The sequence below is a fragment of the Coenobita brevimanus genome, chromosome 70 (genome assembly GCF_032717465.1).
Source record: "Coenobita brevimanus isolate Jiangsu-jjx chromosome 70, ASM3271746v2, whole genome shotgun sequence".
NCBI lineage: Eukaryota > Metazoa > Arthropoda > Malacostraca > Decapoda > Coenobitidae > Coenobita > Coenobita brevimanus.
The window spans coordinates 45,305,514-45,316,539 of NC_137023.1; the positions used below are offsets into that span (position 1 = coordinate 45,305,514).

The 11,026-nt window shown below is 41.9% G+C and overlaps 1 protein-coding gene across 1 annotated transcript in view; it reads left to right on the forward strand.

Moving 5' to 3' along the window:
* Window positions 1-11,026, forward strand: part of LOC145406440 (protein O-linked-mannose beta-1,2-N-acetylglucosaminyltransferase 1-like) — a 57,332-nt gene that overhangs the window by 6,211 nt on the left and 40,095 nt on the right. Inside the window, exons 8-11 of the mRNA XM_080277596.1 lie at window positions 1,225-1,297; window positions 1,803-1,926; window positions 3,503-3,654; window positions 7,726-7,924. Of these exons, the coding sequence (XP_080133722.1) occupies window positions 1,225-1,297; window positions 1,803-1,926; window positions 3,503-3,654; window positions 7,726-7,924 (548 nt within the window). The remainder of the gene's footprint in view (window positions 1-1,224; window positions 1,298-1,802; window positions 1,927-3,502; window positions 3,655-7,725; window positions 7,925-11,026) is intronic.

Sequence of the window (11,026 nt, forward strand, 5' to 3'; positions counted from 1 at the left end):
AGCGACCTTTTTATTTCAATGCTCACTTTCCTAATTTTTATCACTGCTTTCAATGAACCAGCAACCTTCTTTCCCTCTTGTACTCTATCGCACATTTCATCCTCTAAACTTCCATTCTTACTCATCATACTACCCATCCATCCATCCATCCATCAGACCTTTTTAATTCAGTGCTCACTTTCCTATTTTTTATCACTGATTTCAATGAACCAGCAACCTTCTTTCCCTGTTGCACTCTTTCACCACTTCAACCACTAAACTTCCATTCTTACTCATCACACTACCCATCCATCCACCCATCATCAAATCCTACGTTGCCCCATGAGGAGCATAGGAGCCCAGGGCTGGGCATGTTGGTCCCGACATTTAAGATGAGAGTGACCAGCCTCACTCATCCCTGAGTGGCATTACATGAGCAAACCCAACCACCCCTTGGATATAAACCTTCACTAGTTCAAACTTCAATCTGATTGGAACTCCGTAATTACCCACTAAACCACCAGGAGCCAAAACTTGGTTATATGGTTAACACCCAGCATGGTAAATGGTTTCCTGGTGTACAGGAAACCATTTGGCTTGTCACTTAGTGTAGAGTCATCCACAAGCAGAAGGAAGAGGAAAGAATGAAGGAAAGAAAGACAGAAGAGGATGGAAGGAAAGAAGGATGGAGGAGAGAAAAGGTATCACACTACCCAAGTACATAAATGCACCCACTTTTTCAATCTCCTCACCAGCCAGCCTCACTGAGCATTCAGTGGCTTCATATTTCTCTCGAAGACCACAAATTTACTCTTCCCTCCATTTACCTTTAGATTCAGTTTCTTACAAACTCACTCGCCAAGCCTTGCGGCTCCCCTTTGTCTTCACATTTAGCCTATTTCATGATGATCTTAGGTATCACGTATTGGTTGGCTAATTATTTTGATATTTTTCACTTGTGGCTCTTACACAGGCCAGATAACCATGGCTAATTTGGTACATACCCATTCAATAGTTCCTAAGGTGTGCAATGATAAAGATAACAGTCATATCAGGTGAACAATAAAGTAGACCTACACTTTACAGTTAGGCAGGCTAACCTTGCATTATATTGTTACCTTCTATTACTTTGGAAATATATGTAAAACTGAGAGTAACAATTATACAGATACTGATGGCAACATTACCTCTGGCAAACTACAGAGGACTATTAATGAAGTAATTGATAACACTATTCCCTTGTGTAGGCTGCTGGTGTGGAGTACGGTGGGATACCAACTGTCGTGGTGGCCAGTCAGCGGCCCTTGTGCCTCTACTGGTTAGTCCATCTCTGTGATACTGTACTAACTTAATTTTAAATTTGCCTAAAATTGCCATCTGAATGCTCATTTACAACAACAGATGATGGTAATACACATGATGCTTAGAGAGAGAGAGAGAGAGAGAGAGAGAGAGAGAGAGAGAGCCATAGCATGCCTTTTTCTTCCAATTAACCACATGAAATAAGTTGCAAAAGATGAGAATTCTGGGTTAAATTTAGATGAGACAACTACAGTAATTCCTAACTCCATGATACTCCATGAGACACTAATATTTCACTATGGACCTCATAATATGATTTAGTGCAACTTACAACTGGTGTGATAATGAACAGTGCCTGGCCTTTTCAGTTTATAAATTTAAAGCATAGCCAGCAGACTCATGAAGAAATTGAGTGTTCTATGACAAAACCTGAATCAAGGAAATAAGTCAAAGTAGGTTTAGCTTTGTCTTCATTTGCCTCCACCCATTACTTCATCCACTCTCTACTCTCCCATCTGCAGGTGTCTCCGTCGGCTAATGAATGTGGAAGGTAGCAACCCAACCCTCACCCTAGTGGTGGCTGATGGCGACCCAGCACAGGGGCTCACAGAAGTCAGGGCGCTTACCAACCTCTTTGGCATTAAGGTGAGAGGAGGAGGAGGATTTACAAGGAAAAGTTAATACCGGGTACTGTGCTGCATCTCAATTCCTTACAGTCTATACCTAAGATACTCTGTATTTGTCTGGGAATGCATATCCAATTTGCACTCATTCTAGTGTAAGATCCTACTGAGGTTTCTTTTAAACTGATCTACTATTAATAACATCCATGGGAAGTGGAGTAGATCTTGTATATGATAAAGTTTTCACATATGCTGGTGTTAAATATTTTCAGTTCAAGCTTCCATCCATGACTGTGTGTTGAATTCATATTGAGAATAAACAGCTTTTTTTGGCCAAACTGTCAAACCCAGTCAGTATCGTAAACACTACAATGAACTGAATTCGTAGTCTATGAATTTCTAATGAAAACAGTAGGATCCTGATAACTCAATCTCCTGATGGATGGAATAACTTTTGTATCTCTTGGTTAAACTCTTTCAAGCTGATCTATGTCTTTCCAAGTATAATGACCAAAACTGTACAGTGTGCTCCAGAATCAGCCTATTAGGAGTTAAAAAGAACAAGATCAATCTCTATTCCTACAAAATGACTATGGATGTAGCCTAGGAATTTCTGGGCCCTTTTCTCTACTTCAGCACAATGATTAGACAATTTGGGTCACTACTGATTAGTTCATCCAAGTTCTTTTTCAAATCAGTCATCCTCAGAGTTCTTCCCAAATGTGAATAGTGTGATCTGGGATTAGCATGACCACTATGCATCATCTTGCATTTCTCCAAGTTAAATGTCATTTGCCATGCCTCACACCATTTCCCTGGCCTACAGAAATCTGCCCGGAGTCTTTTAATCCCTTCAAGACTGCTCGCATTTGCTCCAAGTTTGATGTCATCTAGAAACTTTGTGATCATACTTAACAGAATATTAATGTCACTGATATAAGTGATGAACAGAAGTGGACCAAAGACTTACTGTTGTGGAACTCCAGATAAGACAGAAGCTCAATCGGGAGAAATTCCACTGATCGCTATTCACTGATTTGTATCTGTTAGTTAGTTTTCTATCCAGATTGTAACCTCCCTATTTACACACAGTGCATACACTTTTGACATTAGTCAGAGGTGAGGCACTTTGATGAAAGCCTTTTGAGAGTCAAAGTAAAGGACATTTACTGCATTATTCCTGTCATAATCACTCAGCACTGTGCTGAAAAATTCAAGCATGGAAGTTAGGGATGATCTATGTTGTCTGAACCTAGGCTGGGAGTCCATAATCATGTAGTGCTTTTCCAGGTGTTTGACCATCCTGTCTAGAATTCTTCTAATAATATCATCATGTTAGAGGCCAGGGATAAGAACAAACATAAGAGAGAGAGAGAGAGAGAGAGAGAGAGAGAGAGAGATAATGTTTTCCATCCATCCAATATCCAATCCTACATTGCCCCTTTGAGGAGCGTAGGAGCCCGGGGCTAGGCAAGTTGGTCCTGACATTTAAGATGAGAGTGACCACCCTCACTCATCCCTAAGTGGTATTATATGTGAGCAATAAACCCCAACCACCCCTTGGATATAAACGCTTCATAAATTTCTGGCTTAAGCAGTTTGTGAGTAGTAATTCTGGGGGCAACAATGTAACACTGCGCATCACACGCCACTACAAGGTGGTCCTGGACACTGCCTTCACCACCTTCTCCACTGCACCTGCTATTATCATTCTGGAGGAGGATCTCTTCGTTGCTAAAGACTTTTACAGGTTAGCACACTCTTTTCATCTTAACTTGGTCCAGATGTTCATCTTTTTGCAGCTTATTTTACACAGCCCAGTGACATGAAAGACAATGCTGCAACTCTACCTCCTTTTCATGGCAATTTTTTAACTACTATTATATTTTAATGTTAATCTACTGCTACACCTTAGTGTTCAGTGGGGGGAGATGGCAGTTTTAAGCACAGTTGTAGTAAAATTAACATTCAGTTTGTGGGATATGGATCTTACCTGAATATATAGTCAGGGGTGAAAGTCTGCCCACCGGTATGTCATAATAAAGGCACGTCTGTCACTTGTCTCCTTGATGCATCATGTCAAAGAGATTCATCTATGGGCAAACACACACACAAAGCCTCTTCAAGTTTAGGAATATCAGCCAGCAGAGGAAAGTGAGAAATAGAAGCTGTGAAAATGTATGTGAGCTTTAGTCCCTGATATATATTTAAAAGGTACCAATCAGTTCAAAATGAAACTGGAGTGAATATAATATATTCACTCCAGTTTAAATATTTAAATATTATTTAAATTAGAAAAATAGAAATAAAAATAATTTGTAAAAAACTAATAAGTTAATCTGAGCTCTCCAGATCTCAATCTTGTCTGTTATGACTGCTCTTCCAAATCTGTCAGACTTCACACTTACTTCCTTTCTTCAGCACCTGTCTCAGTTTTTACTTATCATCTTCAAATCCATGCTTCTCCTCACTTTGTTTATAATTTTGAGCATCTCGTACCACACCTAAGTTCTTAGTACAGTACTGTACTCTCTTTTTAGAACATCTTTTTTACATAATCTCCCTCCCCTTCTGTATCTGCACCCTTAAAACCTGCAACTGCAAAACTGAACTGTTAACTTGTATCGTTCATTTGTATTTGTCACTCTTCCCCCATAATGTTTAATCCTTACTCTTTCTGCCTTTACTCTACTGTTAGTCAGTGACAGCACTACCATCTGCTCACTTGATGTAGTGCTGTCTACTACTTCCTTAAGCGACTACACTGAGCGATAAGCCTAATGGTTTCCTGTAACCCAGGAAAGCATATACTGTACAATGCTGGGTGGTAATCATATAACTAAATACAGTAACAGGGTGATGTGGAGCCTACTACAAAGCCCCTGTAAAGTGGGTAGAGAGATGCAAATGTGGTGTCCATCCAGGAACCAAACCTCCATATTTTTCCCCAAGCCTCGTGGTGGCAAGGAGCTGTCCAGCACTTGGGAACATGGGTTTACTGCACAGGATGGCCATGCAGATTGCCTGCTGTGGATGACGAGTCTATTCGGCAAAGACAGGGGTTACTCTGCTACTATATTTCCTCTCCTCAGCATCATTTTATCATCCCCTCCTTCCAATATAAGTCAAACCTTTACATCTCCCTCACTATCAGTCATGTACAGTATCCCATTATGCAACAGAACAAATCTGTGAAAGATAAATATGGTAGATTACTAGTGGAGAAGGGAGAAAAAGTGAGCAAATGGAGGGAACACTTTAAGGAATCGCTGAACACAGAGAATGAAAGTAATGCGAGTATAAGTGGCTGGGGAATGGCTGGGAGGAGGGAGGTGAGTAGACAGCAAGAAATCAGTAGGATGGAAGTTGTGGAAGCAATGAAGAAAGTCAAAATGGAGAAAGCCCCAGGAATTGATGGAGTGTGTGGTGAAATGCTGAAGCACAGGGGAGAGATAGTAGTAGAATGAATTTGGAAGTTGTGCAGACTGGCCTGGGAGGAAGGTTGAGTCCCGGTGGATTGGAATTCAGGTATAATAATTCCCTTGTACAAAGGGAAAGGGGAAAAAGAAGTGTGTGGTAATCATAGAGGTATTTGTCTTCTTACTGTAATAGGAAAAGTATATGGTAGGATACCTATTGACAGAGTTAGGGAAATAACAGAGGAATTAGTTGGAGAAGAACAGGGAGGCTTTACGAAGGGACGAGGTTGTGTAAATCAGATATTCATTCTTAGATCTTTAGTGGAAAAGTTTCTAGAGAAAGGAAAGAAGTTGTATGCAGCCTTCATGGATTTGGAGAAAGCATATGACAGGGTGGATAGACAGGGATTGTGGAAAGTATTAAGAATATATGGAGGAGATGGGAAGTTGTTGACTGCTGTGAAGAGTATGTATGAAGGTGCTAAAGCTGCAGTGCGTGTGGACATTGAACTGAGTGAATTTTTCTGTTTGAAGGTTGGGTTGAAACAGGGATGTGTCAAGTCTCCATGGTTGTTCAGTCTGTACATGGATGAGGTTATAAAAGAGATACAAGGTAGGGCAGTGGATGTTGCAGTGGCCCTAGTGAGAGAGGGCAGTGTCTGGAAACTCCCTGTACTTTTGTTTACAGATGATACTGTGTTGTTAAGTGAAGACGAAGGGGAGCTGCAAGGCTTGGTGGATGAGTTTGGGGGGAGTGTGTAAGAAACGGAATCTAAAGGTGAATGTAGGGAAGAGTAGTTATGGTTTTTGCGAGAAGTACAGTCAGTGAATGCACAGTGAGGTTGGATGATGAGGAAATGGAAAATGTCAGCATGTTTAAGTACTTGGGTAGTGTGATGAGTAAGGATGGAAGTTTGGAGGGTGAAGTGCTTGAAAGGGTACAACAAGGAAGAAAGGTTGCTGGTTCCTTGAAAGCAGTACTGTACTATGAAACTGGGAAGTGAGCATGAAAGTGAAAAAGTTACTACATGACAGTATTGTGATACCAACTTTAATGTATGGAAGTGAAGCTTGGACACTGTTGGAGGGACACAAGTCAAGAGTGAGAGCTGTGGAAATGAACTATTTGAGAGGAACATGTGGAGTTATGGGAGAGACAGACTGACAAATGAGGAAGTGAAGGAGTGTTGTGGTGTGGATGTGGATGTGATAGGAAGTGTCAGGAGAAACACACTGAGGTGGTTTGGCCATGTGGAGAGAATGGAGAGTGGGAGACTGATGGGGAGGTGTATGTGAGTGAGGTGGAGGGGGAGGCCAAGGATGAGATGGAGGGATGGAGTGGAGAAGGATATGAGAGAGGGAGGTGTGAGTTGGGAGCAGGGCATTGAAATGGCGGGGTACAGGGCAACGTGGAGGCGATTTGTTTGTGGCCACCCCGTATGGGATTAAGGCATCTGGCAATAGATAGATAGATAGACAAATCTGTGGATCACCAACACCCATATCCAGAACTGAAATTTTGTTTCTTGTGAAGATACAGCATTCCATTTCCATCCATCATCCAATCCTATGTTGCCCCATGAGAAGTGTAGCAGCCTGGGACTAGGCAAGTTGGTCCTGACATTCAAGATGAGAGTGACCAGCCTCACTCATCCCAGAGTGGCAAAATGTGAGTAGTAAACCCCAAACACCCCTAGGATACAAACCTGTACTGGCTCAATCCTACTACCAGGTGCCAGAATTTGGTTATATGGTTACCACCCAGCATAGTAAATGGTTTCCTGGTGTACAGGAAATCATTTGGCTTGTCACTCAATGTAGTCACCCATAGGCAGAAGGAAGAGGAAAGAATGAAGGAAAGACAGACGAGGGAGTGTAAAGTCACCCATAGGCAAAAGGAAGAGGAAAGAATGAAGGGAAGAAAGAAGAAGGAGTGTAGTCACCCATAGGCAGAAGGACGAGGAAAGAATGACGGAAACAAAGACAGAAGAGAAAGGAAGGAAGAGGGGAAAGGGCAGTTCCATTCCTCCTCTAATACTTAATCTTTCCCTGAAATCCCACCTACTTTCCCCAGCTAATTCCCCTGCTTCCATGATATCCTAGTTGGTTCTGTCTCCCCTTCCCTGTTTTTTGTCATAAGTCTTCCCTCTTCAATCTATAACTCTGCTCAGCTGGCTCCCCTAATTCTGCAGGATCCCAGTTCATCTTGAATGTCCCCTTCCCCATTTCTTTCCATCCTCCTGTCTCCTTTCACAACTTTGCTCTCCCTCCCATTCCACCCATTTCATTCACCTGGTTCTCCCATTTCTACAATATCTGAGTCTATCTTTCATCACCTCAGTTTATCTGCCCTTCCCCTTTTCTCCCCACATTCATACTGACTCTACTTCCTCCCCTCCCAGCTACTTCACTCAGCTGGCTCCCGTGCTTTTGAGAGATCCCAGCCTATACTGTGTGTCGGCCTGGAATGACCTAGGGCGACGTGATTCCCATGGGGACCCTGCCATGGTGATGCGCTCCCAGACTATGGCAGGACTTGGCTGGATGCTCACAAGGGAGATCTACAATGAAATCATACAGCAGTGGCCTGCCAGAGATAAAGTAAGGCAAATGTTTATGGTTGGGTTATATTTTTGAACACCTTTTTTAACCTTATGCTGATGGAACACTTCTACCCCATGGGTGCTGCAAAAGTGACTTCATTAAATGAAGCACATAGTGTAGTATAAATGGCTTCCAACCATGGAATGGGACTGAGAATTGTGCAGGCATTACTTATAAATGAAAGGGTTTATGGCTAATTTCTTTGGATACACTGCTGACAATTTCTTACTTGTTCTCATTTTCCTGTTCTTAGTTCCTATTTATTCCATACATCAGTGGAGAGTCACAGTCTTTACTCTTACGCAGGAAACTCAGCCACAAGAAAACAAAGTTGAATTTTGAGCTAAGACTCTCACACTGTTACACATCTTTATTACACATCTGATTTTCTTCCCAACTGTCTCTAGCAACTGCTGGGAAGTAATCACATGAATCTGGCACTTGGTCTGGCTCCTAATCATAAAACACATTTGCTGTACCATGGCTAACCTCAACTTTCCCTAAAAGTAAGCTTGACATCATTTAACTAATTTTACTTGTTTGGGTTAAGAGAGAATGGAGTGTGAGGCTCATTAGGAGAGTATACTGTATATGGGAGAAGTGAAGGGGATGAGAAGGGAAGACCAAGGATGAGATGATGCACAGTAAATGAGTAAGGGAAGTGTGGGTTTGAGAGCAGGGACAGCCTGACAGCAGAGGCAGTGCGACATGGAGGCGATTCGATTGAGACCATCCCTTCCGCGACTAAGGCATATGGCTATAGATCGAAATAGACAGGACGAAGATGTTTCATATTAATGTTATAACTCATTGTTGTATTGAAGAGGAAAAAGTCATCTCTTTAGACAAAACTCACACTGTACACTAATTACTAAAATCATCACAGTTCATTTATCAATTTCGTTGCTGAACTACCTGAAGCCTGTATCTTGACTGAATACGATGTATAGAGTTTTGGTTGGTTTTACTTCATTCTCTTAATCACGATCTTGATCCTTTTCCCAGTTAAAAATGGTGTGAAGCAAGATCTAGAAACAAAGAGAAAGTGTGAAGGTGGGAGAACTATCAACAACATGTCCAGTTGAATGGGTTAATCAATCATTCACATCACTCATACCCCCTGAATCCTGGTTCCTAATCATATTACTGGTAGCTATGCGTGCTTTTAAAGACCATTAACAAGTTATTATGTGTAAGTCTTTTCACTTGATGGCAGCACTTCTTGTCACAATCCTGAGCCAGTTCCTTAAACAATCCCATAAACCAGTCTTCATACAGGCTCACTACTTTGAAATTATCTACCTATAGCAGAGCCATTCATCTACCCATCATCTAATCCTATGTTGCCCCATGAGGAATGTAGAAGCCAGGGGCTAGGCAAGTTGGTCCTGACATTTAAGATGATAGTGACCAGTCTCACTCATCCCTGAGTGGCATTACATGAGCAATAAACCCCAACTACCCGTTGGATATAAACCTACACACGCTTATTCCAATTAGAGCACCTTAATTACCCAATAAACCACCAGATGCCATACTTTGGTTACATGGTTACCACCCAGCATAGTAAATGGTTTCCTGGTGTACAGGAAACCATTTGCCTCGTCACTCAGTGTAGATTCATCCACAGGCAGACAGAAGAGGAAAGAGTGAAGGAAAGAGAGACAGAATGTAATGGGGTCTATAAAAGTCTGTGTCGCTTAGAGGCAAAGCGGGGATCTTCTCTTTGGCTCAGTGCTAATGTGTGCGCGTATCAAGCATGAGGGCCCGAGATCAAATCTCGACCAGGACAGTGTGATTAATTTAAGTTTCATTTCCTCTTGTCTTTCTTTCCTTTTCCTTCTGCCTGTGAGTGACTACACTGAGTGACAAGCCAAATGGCTTCCTGTACACCAGGAAACCATTTACTATGCTGGGTGGTAACTATATAACCAAATTTTGGTGCCTGGTGGTTTAGTGAGTAATTATTGTGCTCTAATCGGATTGAACCGGTGAAGGTTTATATCCAAGAGATGGTTAGGGTTGATTGCTCATATAATGCCACTCAGGGATGAGTGAGGCTGGTCACTCTCATCTTAAATGCCGGGACCAACTGCTTAGCCCCGGGCTCCTACGCTCCTCATGGGGCAATGTAGGATTGGATGATGGATGGATTCATTTCAGTCATTACACTGGTTGGCGGCAGTGTGTGGGATGTGAGGTGAGGCTTGGAGGGCAATGATGTTGTTGGTTAGCTGGCAGTGTCCTAGTCCTTACATCCCGGGAATGAGCTGTATGGTGTGGTCCACAGCATCCCCAAAGGTGGCCTCCGATGCTATGCTACCGTGTGTTCGAAACTGACCAGATTAATCACTAAAGGAAGAAAAGAGTGATGTAATGGGGTCTATAAATGCCCGTGTTGCTTAGAGGCAAAGTGGGGATCCTCTCTTTGGCTCAGTGGTAACGTGCCCATGTATCACGCATGAGGGCCTGAGATCGAATATTGGCCAAGACAGTGTGATTAATTTGTTAAGTTTCATTTCGGTCATTACAAGAAGAGGGAGTGTAAAGTCACCCGTAGGCAGAAGGAAGAAGAAAGAATGAAGGAAAGAAAGACAGAAGATGAAGGAAGGAAGAGCAGAATGAGCAGACACCTAAAGCAGCACTACATCGAGTGAGTGGATGGTGAGTGTCCCTACCTACCACGAGGGTCATTCATGCTACATATAAATGAAAAATCTTTGGATGAGCATTCGTTTAATATCACAAGACATATTGCCTGTCTATAGGACATTATTCAAAGAAAAGTCACTTCTCTTATACAGTACCTGCATTTACAAAAATAAGGCAATAAACAGTAGCCTCTACTAGGAAAGTTTATAAATGAATTTGCTGTTTATCTCAAGTACAGTGCAGAATGATCAAGAAATTACGGTCACATTAACAGTACAGTACTACCATTTTTCAAAGGCACATACCGCATTGAAAATTAATATAGGTTGCAATGCACACATACTGTGCACAACAAATGAATTTTGGAGAATGATTCAATAATAACATTTCCCATTTACCCTATCTAGATACTTGTACTGTGCAATAGGGATAATATTCACAAAAGTA